The sequence below is a fragment of the Phoca vitulina genome, unplaced genomic scaffold, assembly GCF_004348235.1.
Source record: "Phoca vitulina isolate PV1807 unplaced genomic scaffold, GSC_HSeal_1.0 scaffold1, whole genome shotgun sequence".
Taxonomy (NCBI): domain Eukaryota; kingdom Metazoa; phylum Chordata; class Mammalia; order Carnivora; family Phocidae; genus Phoca; species Phoca vitulina.
In genome coordinates this window covers 42,998,450-43,013,761 of record NW_022589704.1, presented here as the reverse complement: position 1 = coordinate 43,013,761, position 15,312 = coordinate 42,998,450, and the positions used below count along the sequence as shown (strand labels likewise).

Genomic DNA, 15,312 nt, shown 5'->3' with positions numbered 1-15,312 from the left:
GACTTCTGAGTTAAGGTTCCGTGTTCTTTCTGACATTTTTAATTCTTCAATGACGGCATGTTTTATTTCTCAATATGGCCCTTAATCTCATACAAGAAACCCCCCAAACCCAAAATACATTGACTTATAAGGCCTATTTGTGAATATGTATCTGATTAGGGGAGGGGGAGAAGTTTGTGTAATTGAACTCACCAAATGTCGAAATTCTACCGAGAGACTCCCGTTAGAAGATTCTTCAATGGACATGGCTTTGACATGAGTTCCACAAAGGACAAATCTTCGATTGCTAGAGGGAATATCTTAGCTATTTACATGGTCTCAGATAAAATATATTTATGAGAACAGCAAAAAAATTCTAAAATAAATTTCTTACCTTAGAGTTGAAACGTTCCTGTAAAACCAAGAAGATTCCTTAAAATGAGCTATTTTATAGATCTAGTAAAAACTTTCTTTGATACTTTAGAGGATAGTATAATATAGTCATAAATTTTCATTTCAAGACTTAATAGTAAAATTTTTTAAAGTAAGTCTTCATTGGGAGTTCTATTAAATGTTTGAACTTCAAAGTCAAATATTTGAAGTACGTTGATATGTAATGTTAGAGAAATACATTTAAAAGTTTGAAATTATTCTATAAAATGAGGAAAATTCTTTTTAAAAAGTCTCACATTTTCATGTTTCAAAATGAAATTAGAAACTTACTTGTCAATTGATGCTTTCACCTTTACCTGATAGTTTAGTTCTGGCAATTTTGTTAGTAGTCTGGAAAGACACATAAATAAAGAATCAGAGGCAAAAATGAAAAGTGCCAAGAGCCTTTTTATATTTAAATATTTAAATATATTTATGTCATATATATAAATCAAATTCAGGTTATCTCTAGTTACATGTTACTGTATTTTAAAAATATCCAATTCATTGTTGAATCACTATACTGCACACCTGAAACTAATATAACACTATATACTAACTATACTGGAATTAAAATAAAAATAATTAAAAATAAAAATGTCCAACTCTTCTTTAGTTTGTCATGTTACTGATGTTGACACCAGCCACTTAATATCGTATTGACAAACATTTGGAAAGTATTTTCAGCTGACGTGCATTAGATAATACATTGGCTAGGTCAGAAAAATAGCTATATATTTTGGCTAAAGCCCACATTTGGGTTAAATGTATAAATACAAGAAAAATTCTTTGCAAGTTTATTCATATGGCCCCATTTTATTCTCATACCATAACAAAAATTGTAAGCTTAGAAAAACTAAATGTCTTGATGATCACTGTTTTATGGTTAAAAATACTGAGAAAGACCAGGCCTCTGATGGAATGTGAAAAATTCCAATTCAAGTGCATTTGCAATCTTTAAATACACTATGAAAGTAACAGCAAAAATGTTCATAACTAGAAAAGATCTAACTCCAAACAAACAAGTGATTAAAGATCAGAGTAACAATTCCTTTAATTTCTTCTTCTGGTGTCAGCTCCTCCTTTATTCTTTTGCTTTCCCCAACTCCTTCAAGTTGGAACCTCTGATATACCCTCTCTGTGGGTTCAGTCCAGTTTCAGAAATATTAATTCAATCACTCACTCACTCATCCCAATCGTGCACTCATCCCAAACCTCATTCATTCACTCAGCATGTACTGAACTCTTCATCTCCACCCAGTACAGCCCTAGGTACTAGGGAGCTGGTGTAGTGAAGTGTAGGGAAGGGAGAAGTGTGGACATGGCTACATGTAAAAGGAAGAAGTCCAGCTAAATATAGTAGATGGAATATGGAGAATGGTGATAAGCAACTGATGGGCATTAGAGAAATATAATCATAGATGATAGCCCAAACAAAAGTGTGGGTAGAATGTGACGGAGGTTCCTTATAAATTCTGTATGAAGCACCGGATTGGTTTTAGGGTTCAGAATGTGATGTGTGTAGTTGTTAGCAGTGAGGGGTGAGGAGGTCACGTGAAATAGGGTAGGAAGGATCATAGATCAGGATCTGATTCACGGGAAGATGCTGATGACTAAAGGGAGTTCCATATCACCCCTTCCTTTGAAACAGGAGATGCTATGGTAGGGAGGGGTTTTAGGGAAAATCTTGAATACTAAGTAAATGATCATCTATCAAGACAGTGGAGATCAGGGCACAGAGAAGAAGGACAGGGACCCAACCAACAGGTGGAAGAGAAAAGCAGGAACACTCAAATCAGGGACTAATGGTCAATGTCCCAGTCATCGGTTCAAACACCATGCAAGGTGATGCCCATTTGGGGGCCTCTTCTACTCGGAACTCTTGGCTAAGCAATCTCTACTCATCTCTCTTTTTGTCCCAAAGAGCATCTTAGACTTATCATATCATCTATGGGGGTGCCTCAAGGAAAAGTAGGATGCCCATCACCCCTCTACCCTTTAGTGTTACTATCTTCTGGGTTATATAGAGATGTGGGGATGAAGAATGAACAACTCTTGAAAATCATGAAATTCTAAAAGAGAACCTGGTCTCTGACTTTTGTTCTTGGTTCCTAAGTCTTGCTGCAAAATTCACGCAAAGGAAACAATTAAGAATTTCATGTAAAGTATTTAAAATGCACACTGAAGAAAATGCCACCTCTTTAAAAATGGAGTTCTGAGGATGTTAACTTTTTGTAGTAATCATTTTGCAGTTATGTAAGCCAAGTCATTATGCTGTACAGCTTAAACTATAGAAGTTTATATGTTATATGCTGTATGTCAATTACATCTCAATAAAATGGAAATGAATAAAATAAAATAAAAATACAATTCTGCTAGTGATATGGGATCAGAAAACCTATCATGGGGCCCTAAATCACTATGTGGCATCTTCACCTCTTGTCCTGGTCAGAGGTAACTTAATTAGGAATATAAAGCTCGGGGGCCTTGGAGATTGATGCATGATGAAAATCTTTGAAATCTCAAGCTCAAATTCATGATTTTAAGTGTCATTGGGGAAAATGATACATTTTGGTTACTCATGCTAATGGAAAGGATCAAATGCATAGACAAAGCAACAATTCAAAAGCCATATGTCTTTAAATCCGGTACATAGTAAGGATATATTGAAAATTACAGTGTTGAGAGTTTTCATGGAAAATCCTATAAGCTATTTGCTCGGCAATCATAGGGGATGAATGTGCCACTGTTATTTCCTGGGTAAGATATTCAAAGCCTTCCATATTCTGTCCCCAATCTATTCAATTCTACCTCTCCCTGCTTCACTTACTTGCAAAACAGACCCAGGAAGTCATTATTTCTGTAGTCTCGCTCTCCTACAATCCCACTTTCCCTCCCCTCTCTGCTCCTCCCTCAAGGTCCTTCCTCAAAAGGACCACAAGACTTCTCCAGACTCTCTAGTCTTCTCCCAAGTTAATCTTTTCAGCAATTGATCCCATGATGCCCGATACTGTGATTCCATCCTTTCATGCTAATATCCCTCGTGTCTTCATCTTTACTGTCCTATTCTTTATAAGCAGGGCCCTCATATTAACATTTCTGAGGGTATCTACCATAGCTCAGTGCTGGGCATGCAGGAGGCACTTAATACAGAAGAGTTGAATGAAAGGCCCTAGGAGAGAAATTGGTCTTATTTAAACAGTGGCTGTGGCTCCACAAACAGAGGAAAAGATAGAGCACATTCTGCCTACCTTAGCTTTACAGTGAACTGAATAAGAGTTTTAAGTACCATCGGTCTCTGGGGGTGGGTTGGCATGCATGGCTGTCGCTCAACCACAAATGAGCTAGATTAAAAGGAAATAAAGCACGTCATTTGAAAGCATTGAAAATATCGACAGGCTGAAAACCACAGAGAAACAGGATGCTGTCCTCTTAAAAAATCCAAATTTTCTACATTTACAAGACATTCAAACCTCCGTTAAGCTCAAATCTTTCTAAAGACTGCTCATAGATAATTACCAGGAGATGGAAAAAATGCCTAAAGATTGTCCTTTAAATAATAACAGTAAATAATTCTTGTTACCCTTGAGTCGAGAATAAAAGCCTATTTTTATCATACTATTTTATCATAAAGTAAAATGTTAATTTCATGCCATCTTTTAACTGGATATTAGAAATCCTGGTACATAGTAGTGGTTTTTTTTCCCCCTTTGGATGAACTTATACACATAAACATGGCCTCTACCCTTCATTTCTTGGATATATACTTAAGAAGAAATTGCTGAAATCCTTTTCTAAAATGTGAAAAATGAACTTCAGCTGGATGTTGTGCTTGGCTCATAGAAAACTGAGTCAGCTTTTGGGAGAAGTGTTGAATAAATAGTGAAGAGCAGAAATGTTTCTGGAACTCTCTGGAGCTTTATTCACTTTACCCTGAGGCTCACTGTTTAACACTTCCCTACCTTCCTTCACCTTAACACCAAAACCCCAGCCAGGGTGTCCTTACAACTCCACAGGACTGAGGCTGCCATGAGACATTTAAATTTACTTACTTCTTAAAAAGGTTGTAGATCAAGAAGGTGACTCTTTCTAGCAGATGTGCTCTTTGCATGGGGATGGGGTCTCCTTCATATGTCATTTTAGTAGACTGTTCCTCTAATTTCTCCAATTGCCTTCTGAGTTGAAACAGACTTTCTGCCAACAGTGTAAAGCTATCAAACAGCAAATGAAAATCAGCAGCTAGTTTTCCCACTTAACAATCTACCATTCCGGGGCACCTGGGTGGCTCAGTCATTAAGCGTCTGTCTGCCTTCGGCTCAGGTCATGATCCCAGGGTCCTGGGATCGAGCCCCGCATCGGGCTCCCTGCTCTGCGGGAAGCCTGCTTCTCCCTCACCCACTCCCCCTGCTTGTGTTCCCTCTCTCGCTGTGTCTCTCTCTGTCAAATAAATAAATAAAATTAAAAAAAAAAAAAAAAGCAAGGGGCCTTTCCATTAAAAAAAAATCTACCATTTTAACTGTTAACCACATTAGCAAGCAATAAATTATTAAATAATTATTCAATTAACAAAATCATTCACTTAATTCCATTAAAGGTTAGTGGCAGTTCTTTATGTTTATTTCCCCAATCCTTTTTTTCCTCTAAGATGCATGACAGATGGAAAATGTTTTCAATGTTTTGTCATTTATACCTGTAGTTATAGAAATCATTTATAAAATTTTGTCAACATCAGGAACCAAATCCCTTTTAATGTTTGTTTAAAAGTCTGTTAAACATATAGATGTTAAGGATATGGTACTCATTAATGGGTAAAGAAAGAGCAAATTTAAAACTTTAAAGATACATGATATGAAGAATGTTATGTGCAAGAATACTAAAGAAAAAAAAAACAATATGAAATTTTTTATGTTTTTCACAAAACATATGTTTTTTACAAATCCTAAGTATTGGCCAAAAATGATCTGTCTGGAGAAAGGTACGGGCTTAGAGTTTGACTCACTATGTGGTGATCTCACCTTGGAAATGAAGGTGGGAACTTGGGCCCGAAGTCTAGGGAAGAGACAGCCTGAAACGGACACCCAAGGGACTGTCAACTAGAGAAGAGGTGGGATGTCTGGAGAGACTTGGTAAGTCCATCTGGCCCCGACAGCAGCTCTTTCTACTTAGAAATTTACTCCCCACATAGTGCTATAAAAACATCTGTCCACCCCCCGCCGATTTTGGTATAAGCACTGTTATCTGCTAAGTTCTTGATTGCTTCCTTTGTTGTTTATTATTTTTATTATTATATTTTATTTTTATTATGTATTTACTGTTTATTATTACAGTGAGGTTAGAGAATAGAAGCATCTCCCCAAGGACACTCAGTACGTTTTAGTATATGTGGGGCCGAAGCGAGCACACTCAGTATGTTTTAGAAAGAGCCCAATTCCTTACTGTTCTGGAGAAGAAGGCCCGGCAGGGCAGAGGTTTCAGTGCAAATGGCCCCAGTTATGACATATTTCCACTGAACTGAATTGTACCCTTTGAAAGCAATTTTAGATTTCAACTGAATGTTTTCCTTCTTTTTCATTATTTTTTTCTAAGTGTTCTTTCAATCAAATATTTTTATGTCGCATGGATGAGGAAAACCCTATCAACATTTGTTCTTGTAATACAAAGGGTAGTATCTGCATATGATTGCCTATGTACATGCATTGGGGATGTCAGGTCGTACGTAGGAGCCATTTGAGATTTTTCATTTAAATACAAAAATAAATCACTCTGTTGAAAACACAAAACACAAAACACAAAACCAGTGTTTAATTCCAACTTCTTAAGATACACCTTTAAAAACTGAGATATCTTTTCCCAAGCTTTTGAAGCTAGTGCTTCTTACGTCCCTACAGAAAGTTGTATTCATTGCTGGTTTCAAAAATTCATTGGAGTCTTTTAAGGTTAATATATTATGGGAGAGAATTAAGCAATTCTTATGCATTCTACAGATTTCTACAGATGCTTTATTTTTGGCCCCAAGGGAATAAGAGTAAAAATACGTATGGTATGCATCTATTTTTTCTCAACTGTGGAGTTCCCAGCGGCTAATAAACCATCAATAACCTCAATGAATTTATGTTTTGGTCTGAGCCTGCCTTCTCTGGCTGAGCGAAACTGAAGTTTTGTACTTCCTGTGGTTTTCACTAGAAACTAAAGTCAATTCGTTTTACCAGTTTTGAAGCTGGTCGAGCCCATTGTGGAGCGGCCCGCCGATGCAGGCGATCTGCTGTCTCCTCTTCCAGTCCTGCAGCTCTTCCATCAGCATGCTGTTCATTAACAAGTCCGTTTCATTTACTATTTGGGTCATCTTACTGAGGGCTTCCTAAAAACAAAGGTGACTACTGAAAAGATTTTCGTGAGATACAACCAAAGTCACTCATAATTCAACCCGTGAAATGATTTGTCTGACCTGGGGGATAAAGGCTTGGTTAAAATTCTCACCAAATATTTTATCAAATACTACCTTCTATTTATCACAGCACTGCCTTTTCCAACTTCCCATATTAAATTCTTATAATTAAGTAATGTTATTAAAGGAAAAAGCATGATCGCAGTTAACAATCTCATACTATCTCATAATATCATTGAATATCATCTAGTACAAATTCAAATCCATTGAATTTGTAACTCCTGTGACAATATTGAATCTTCTAGTCATACAGCCATATCTCTGCTTTTTAAAAAGACATAAATTAAATTTATATTCTTATAAATATATGCATTTATTCTAAAATGTGGTGACTAAAATTTGAGCCTTTCTGTGTTAGTGTTTTTAGGACTTTATCTGGGTTGAGGGAGGCATAGTGGAGAAGTTTAACTTTCAAAGGCCTAAGGATTAGAAGGTGTGAATTCCTATCCTGGTTTTGTGACAAGCCACGTGAATCTGGAAAAACCACTTAACTTTGCTGGAACTTGGTCTTCTGACCTATACAATGAGGTGATTGGAACAAATTATTTCCAAGGTTCCTTCTGTCTTAAAATCTTATTTCTAAAGCAGAATAAGATAGCACGCATAAAACATATAGCATAGATCTATTATGCATAAATGCATTAAGCTTATCTTGGATTAAATATTTGCATGTTTAAAATCTGATTTCTAACTGTTGAAGTTTATAATGTAGGGTGAAAATAAATTTTACATTTATTTGTGCTCACACAAATTCCTGCACAAAAAATGAAGCTGAACTTTTAGAAATAAACTCTTGATTTATCAGTGACTGCTCAAATTTCAATTGCATTTATTTTCAAGGAGAGATAGAAAGTTGAAATAGAGATGTTTCCCCTCTTTTAAAATATTTCATTGAGCCAGAAAAAGCTTTCTCCTCTCCTTGAAAGGAGGTTAGATTGAATATGTTCAGTTATCAGTGAACTATCCTGAAATCTATTCAATTACTTAGCATGAGGTCATTTTTCAGAGTGGAAACTGGAATGTTGATTTTTCTAATAAAATTTTAGCGGCCATCAAGTAATATTTTAATTACACATGTAGTAGAACCCATATCAACATATTAAGTACAGAAACTAAAATGGTCATGTCTGAAATAGTGGCAAATAAAAACTGGGTAAAATGTTCGCCTTGAAATTAATGGTAGCTACAGTAAATGTACTGCATAAACAAGATAAACTCTAGAGAGGGCCAGCTTTGTAAACTTAGGAAGAGAAGCATGGCAAACAGTATGGCACTCTTCCTAGAAACACTGCCGTTTATTCATTCAGCTTAAATAAAACTGAATGAATCCAAGAGCTTGATTCTTTTCAGTGGGAGCAGAATATAGGAAAAGGAGAAAAATAGGCAAAAGGCCAAATTAACGTTCTTCACTAACCTTTCTCTTGAAGTCGAGACTGTTAAGCATTTCTTGAAGAGTCAAAATTTCCTGATTCATTAGGGCATTGTTCTTGTCCCCCTGATCTGTGAAGGAAAAGAGATGAGATTTAGAGTCCTCTCCAAGGCAAAGCTCTCTGTCCCGAAAGCCAAGTCTGATGCAGTCCCCATCCTTAAGTCCTAAGATACAAGAGACTAAATGCGGGCATTGCAGAAGAGCTTGAAAGTAAGTCCCTATCTGTTCATTTGCCAAGAAGGATCACCTCCAAGCAAGCCAGGGAGGAGCTCTCTATCTTACAGACCTTGACAGAAGACCATTCCTCACACCATTCTCCTTTTTGGGGTGGGGAGAGGGTTAAAAAGGTTTTTGAAATGCATTCCTTTTTAGATACCTCTACACTGACAATAACCCTAGCTAGCTGGCATAAGTAGGAAAGGGGCCATCTTTGTGCCCATTATTAAATCATATTTGATTCTTCCTGATCCCTTTACCCACCTGTTCCCGCTCTACTTTTTATCCAGGAATTACAGAAAACTGCCTGGAAGGGTTGCAGTTTTATCCACTTAGTCTCATGAACTAATAAAGACTAAATCCTTTGCTTCCCCCCCACCTTTTTTTTCCTTTGCAAAATGGGCTTGCCTCACAGTAAAACTAGAAGTAGGAAAGAATTACAAAGTAAGAAAAATCTCTGACTGAAAAAACCCCAAATGGCTTATCCTCTTAAATGGGAGACATGGAATAAACATTTATACTCTTTAACTTGAACCTTTAACTTTATTGGTCTACAGCAAGTGATTGTTTATACCAACCCTCTTGTTTATGCAGAGTGAAGGTTGGAAATGCCCGTCTGACTTGAGTAATTGTGAAAAAGAGACCGCAAAACAACATTGTGCCAAATTTCTCCACAAAACAGCACTGAAATCCGGGAAATCATTCCTGGTTGTATTAATTCACAAACTTTCTAATTCCTAGATCCCACGTGTAGCAAAATCTTGCTCATATATAGTCTTTCATAAACTCAAAACTTCATTTTTTAATACTTTTCAGTCTTCACCAGCAAGATACAACTTGTTTCCTGTGCGTCTTTCATTTCACTTAAAACATTTCATTTCACTTATAACCAACAAAATGAATACTTAAAGTTGATGTTAGTGACAGAATGAGCATTTTTTATTCTTCGTAATGCTCATGAAGCACTAATTATAGTAATTGTCATATATTAAGTCCAAAATAATTTTATTGTTTAATGTATTTTGTTACATCCTACTTCTTAAATTGGTGGTTCACATATGAGATTTCGGATGAGACTGCTTCCTTTTCTTTCTTTTTTTTTTTTTTTTTTAAAGATTCTATTTATTTATTTGACAGAGAGAGACACAGCGAGAGAGGAAATACAAGCAGGAGGAGTGGGAGAGGGAGAGGGAGAAGCAGGCTTCCCGTGGAGCAGGGAGCCCGATGCGGCACTCAATCCCAGGACCCTGAGATCATGACCCGAGCCGAAGGCAAACGCTTAACAACTGAGCCACCCAGGCACCCTGGGTGAGACTGCTTTCAGTGGACTGGAACGCTTGGTGAAATTGGCAGTTGTAAACATTTTTAGGATCATGATCCCTCTGATAAGCTCTGATAATCCCCAGGTTTGTGCCATTTCTTCTGAAGGGAAAAACTGTACATATAAGCAACTATGAACATTTTAAAGATTATTTATTTATTTAAGAGAGTGAGCGAGCAGGGGAAGGGAGAGGGACAAGCAGACTCCGCTCTAAGTGCAGAGCCCAATGCGGGGCTTGATCCCACGACCCTGAGATCATGATCTGAGCTAAAATCAGGAGTCGGTCGCTTAACTGACTGAGCCACTCATGTGTCCCGCAACTACGAACATTTTAAATATTATTTCCTGGGAGTCAATACATCCTGAAGATGCCAGGATAACACATCACTCCTCACCTATGCCGAACAAGATTCCTATCCTAATATCCTCACTTTTAAATCTGAGATGAAAGTGAAGCGCTTGGTCACAATCATCCATACTTCCTTCCAGATAAATTTTAAGTTAACATTTCAATAGTTAAAGATGCTTCTGTAAATAAAAGATTTCTATCCAATTTGTTTTTAAGAATTATTTTAAAATAATTTTAGAATTACAAAAGAGTTGCAAAAATAGTAGAGGTCCCATCTGCCCTTTATCCAGCTTCCTCTAATATCTTACATCAGCATAGTACAGTTATCGAAGCCAGCAAATTAACATTGGTACAATCCTTTTAACAATCCTGTTAATCTCAATCTAATTGGAATTTCTCTGATCCTTCCACTAATGGGAACACACTTCAAACGATCAATCCTGTTACTTGTAAATTTTAGACACTGTAAATATTCTCATTCTTCCTATTTTTTAAAAAAACATCAAATTGTAAACAAACTCAATGTTTAATCACAAAGATATAGTCAAACAATTGCAGTGTCCTTACATTTTGACATTTATACAGTTATTGAAATTATGTTTTTGAAGATTTTTATGATATGGGAAAATACTTAAAACTTCAGAATGCAATACACAAACCTATGTAAAGGATTATCTCAAGTTTGTTGCAAATAAATAGATATGTGTGCATTTGAACGTATAGGGAAAATGTTGGAAGGAGACATACTAACATTTTGACAGTGTTTATCTACACATAGTGGAATTTTGTGTGATTTTTTATTTTTTAATGCTTTTGTCTATTTTCCAAATTTCCTACAGTGAATCACATTCTACCTATAATTAAAAAAAAATTTTTTTAAAGCAGGCTCCACACCAGTGTGGAGCTTGAACTCATGAACCTGAGATCAAGAGTCGTGGGCTTTACTGACTGAGCCAGCCAGATGCCTTATGTTTCTACTTACAATCTTAAAAAACATATTAAAAAACTCACCTAGGGATGACATTAGTAATTTCCTGATCATACGAGGCAACTATCATTACTTTTCTTAGTCATGATAATGATGTTTTGATTCTATAGGAGAATGTTTTTAGTTTTTGGAGATATGTGCTTAAAGTAGGAGTGATTTCTCATGAGCTTTATAATTTATTTTGAATTGGTTGGTAAAAAAAATATATTTATATGGAAAGAAAAGGAGGAAGCAAAATACTCCTCTCCTGTACTATCTCTTCAAAACAAAAACAAAAGCACTTCCCTTAGGGAGGTAGATCAGTTTGTCAATTCTGTCAGTATAAAGAGGAAATCCTAGTCATGTTGTCTTTATGTCCCTAAGTAGAATTATAGACAAAATAAAAACTTACCCATTGTCTGAATTGTTTTATACCTGTAGTCAAATTCATCTTGCAGGTCTTCTAAATATTTGGTGTCTTGTTCTGTCATCTTTTTACAAAAGAAAACATACTCACTCTGTTGTTTTAATTAAGCATGTCAGTGAAACATCATCATCAGTATTTCAAAGTATGCTGTTTGGTGCTTCCAGCCTCCAGTCACGTCCTGGACTAAGTGTATAGAACCTACATTTCTAAAGAGCAATACCCATGAAGGTTGAATAGCACTGGAAGAACCAGACTAAATCTGCTTTTCCATTTGCACTTCCTGATCATTTGGAAATCTTTCAGCATCTTGCCTCTTATTTCTCATTTAGTTCCAAATGATTCTACTAATGTCTTTTTTTTTTTTGCTGGAGAATATGGATACCTTTTCCCTTTTAGTTCCATATAACTCTGCATTAACGTACCAATTATCTTTTCACTTAAAGTCTCCATTCTAATCTGCTGTAGTTTATGGCAATTCAGTCTACATTTTTTCCCCCTCTCTACTTCTTAGAAAAATATCCATGTGTCCTGTTTCTGTTTTGAGATTTCACTTTGCTCTTCTCCAAACCTGGTGATGTCTGTCTGCTCATAATAGGTATTAAGTGCCAAGATCTGGGCTAAAGGCCTTTCTTACATTATCTCACATAGTCCTTCACAGCAATCCTGTGATGGTGGTCATCCTCACTTTTATAGATAAATGCAGAGATTTACAATGTGAAGGTTTAGAGGCATGGAGTTTGGTGGGGTAGGCCCAGTCTCCAGTAAATTGAAGCTGAAAAGTTTCCCCCCCAAGAAATCTTTTCTAATATGAACATAGTATGTGAGAGATAGTTATTTTATTATCAAATTGCCCTGTGATTTCTGTAAGGACTAACTTTGGGCACAGTTAGATGTTTGGGGGCAATAGCTAGCCTTGCTTGGTTTCTATGAGCTTACTCACCTGCACACTATTTTTAATGGCAGCCACTTTGTGCTCCACATTCCTCTGCCTTTCTGAGACTGAAGAACTTTGTAAGGATTTCTCCAGAGGTCCCTGGAAAAAGAATGTCTTGAAATTTCAATGATATGAATAAAACAAGTTTATGATAAGTGTAGTATATGTAGTATACTTTGAAATGAGGTTTGAATTTATAGGATATGGAATACTACACAGCCATTAAAAAGCATACTTTATTTAATGACATTTAAAGTAGCATTAAGTTGTTAAGAAATAGAGCAAATTATAAAAACACCATGTATTTATGATCCCTCTTCCTTATATATATGTATGTATAAATATATGGGTATATGTATAGACATGTCAACTCAAGTACATATGATTGGAAGAACACACACACCAAAACATTATCAATATGTAAGTGGAATTACAGATGATTTTGTGGCTTAAACTTTTTTTCCTAATTTTCTATAACAGACTTACGTTGCTTTTGAAATTCTCTAAAATGAATACATGTAATTTAAAAATGAGTATAGCAAAACTACATTAAATTGGACTTAAATTCAGAATTAGGGATGTTGACTCTGCTAGGATGAGATTTACTTTTACACTGGAACAAAGGGAGTTCACTAAAGAATATCTAAAAATGTTAGCCTAGTTAAATAGAAAGGCTAACCAACCTTTCCATGCACCATTTCTTGGTCATTCAAATAATCTAACATTGAGTGTTCCTTAGATATAAAGACACTGAATGTGTTCCTTAGATATCAAGCCACATAGATACCCAGTTAGAATGTCAGCAACCTTTGCCTTAGAGTTGGGCGAAGAGCTACGGTTAGAAAGGCTGATGACTTGACTAAGCAAATCAGCGGTGGAACCTCAAGTAGAACTAATGTGGTTGGCTACAAATCAAGTGTTCTTTCAACCAAACCACATTCTTCAGATTGGAAAAATAGTTATAAAATCCCTCTCTCTCTCTCTCTCTCTCTATATATATATATATATATATATATATGCTTCCATATATATATGCTTCCATATATTTGTATATTGGTTTGAAGGTTTGAAATTTTTGTGGTAGTATGTGGTACTGGCAGACTGTTTGTAGTTTCTAATTTGACTGATACCTGACATTTGAAGACAACACCCACACCCACACCCCCCCCCACACACACACTAAAATGACTGGAGATAAGAGGGATATAGAAAAGGATAGCTGAGAATATATGTGAGAATATCATATATTAGTAGTAACAGCATCTTAATTTTTACCTAAAATGCACTGAATCAAACTATATTTACTTTAGAAGCACTATACTTTAGATTTTAAATTAAATAAAAATATTATCCTTTATCTAAAAAAGAAGAGCAAATTGTTAAAATTTCATATTTTTCCAAAAACAACCATAACACGACAATAACTAAGTCTAAACATTTTTAACAGCTCAAAAAAAGATACTTTCCTGGGACCTTTAGAAATACATATAGTGGTGTGATTTACTAAATTATGGAGGACATCATCTGGAAATTGATTACTTACATACTCTTTCCTTTTTATAAGGATTAACTGAAAAAGTATTCCCAAGGACTTCATTGATCCCTCTACTTGTCTTTGATGGGGGCTCTGAATTCACTGAGAATAGTGTGATAAAATATAATCTAAAATACGGCAGGGCAAAGTACATTGAAACAATCAACAAGCAAGTATTTATGGAGTTTCCATAAGATAAAATTTTGTGTGTGTAGTTTTGGACTGGTGGAGGGTAGGAAATCGGAAGCCATAGAAGGTTTTGACAAAGATCAATCCCTGAGGATAATCATGCTGAGGGAAGCAAAGTCCAAACGGTAGTTAGGAATTCAGCTGGGAGGCAGTTAACTATATTCCTCAACTGATATTGTAAGACCATGGACCAGAGTGTGACCAATGGAAACAGAAAAGAATGTATAGAGAGGAGTCCAGAAACAAACTCTAGAAAGTCTTGGTAATTATCTCAGTATGAAGGCAGAGAAAAGGAATTACTCGAAGATGATCCTAAGATCTTGATTCCAAGTGACTGGAAGGATGGTGGCACCATTAACACAGGTAGAAGGAGCTGATAGGGAAGAAGGTAAGAATTTCTGTTTCAGAAAAATGGAGTTCCAAGTGATAACAAGACCACAAGTTCAGAAAATATTACCTGAACGGGCATATTGGCTGCAGCCAATATTCTCCTCTCTTCCCTTAAACAATTCGAAATAACCACAGCTACGTGCATTGGATTTCCATGAAATTTTCCCTGGAAAAAAAGTGAGCAAAAACAAACATAAAAGCTTAAATATATACATCATATGAAAACATCGCTACTTGTAAATCAAAAATAATCTCTCAATAAATATACGAAACTATTTGGGATTTGTTTCAACAATCTATTCTAAAGCCACAGAAACTTGTATTATGAAACTCCTATGGAGCATATTGCTCTCTCTTCAAAAATCATTTTTAATAATTAAAAATAATTCTTGAACACCCCTTAGGAAAGGCCCTGAACACACACTCGGGAGGATCCGTTTATTTTAGGCTTAGGATAGGTTCTAGGTAAAAGAGTTACTTCTTTGTAAATGATTATGCACCGGGGTGGTCCCAGCCGTTCGCCCGTTCACTCTGTGCTCCGTGGTAAGCTTAAAGCATTCTTTGGTCCCCGTTTGCCGTTGTTCATGTTGACTAGCTTATAACTATACGAATTTACTAGAGGGAGACTATCACACATTTCAGCAACAATATTTTTATCACACCTAAGCATATACATTTTTTACTACCCGGGCTAATGGTG

At 36.0% G+C, this 15,312-nt stretch overlaps 1 protein-coding gene across 5 annotated transcripts in view; it reads right to left on the bottom strand.

The window, feature by feature from the left end:
* STAT4 (signal transducer and activator of transcription 4) overlaps positions 1-15,312 on the bottom strand; it is a 95,709-nt gene that overhangs the window by 21,018 nt on the left and 59,379 nt on the right. For all 5 annotated transcript variants that reach the window (XM_032405975.1, XM_032405966.1, XM_032405994.1 and 2 more), the window contains exons 4-13: positions 14,680-14,778; positions 12,506-12,598; positions 11,551-11,629; positions 8,271-8,356; positions 6,618-6,769; positions 4,464-4,622; positions 3,663-3,755; positions 703-762; positions 374-391; positions 193-286 (exon numbers count right to left, since the gene is read on the bottom strand). In XM_032405975.1, the coding sequence (XP_032261866.1) occupies positions 193-286; positions 374-391; positions 703-762; positions 3,663-3,755; positions 4,464-4,622; positions 6,618-6,769; positions 8,271-8,356; positions 11,551-11,629; positions 12,506-12,598; positions 14,680-14,778 (933 nt within the window). The remainder of the gene's footprint in view (positions 1-192; positions 287-373; positions 392-702; positions 763-3,662; positions 3,756-4,463; positions 4,623-6,617; positions 6,770-8,270; positions 8,357-11,550; positions 11,630-12,505; positions 12,599-14,679; positions 14,779-15,312) is intronic.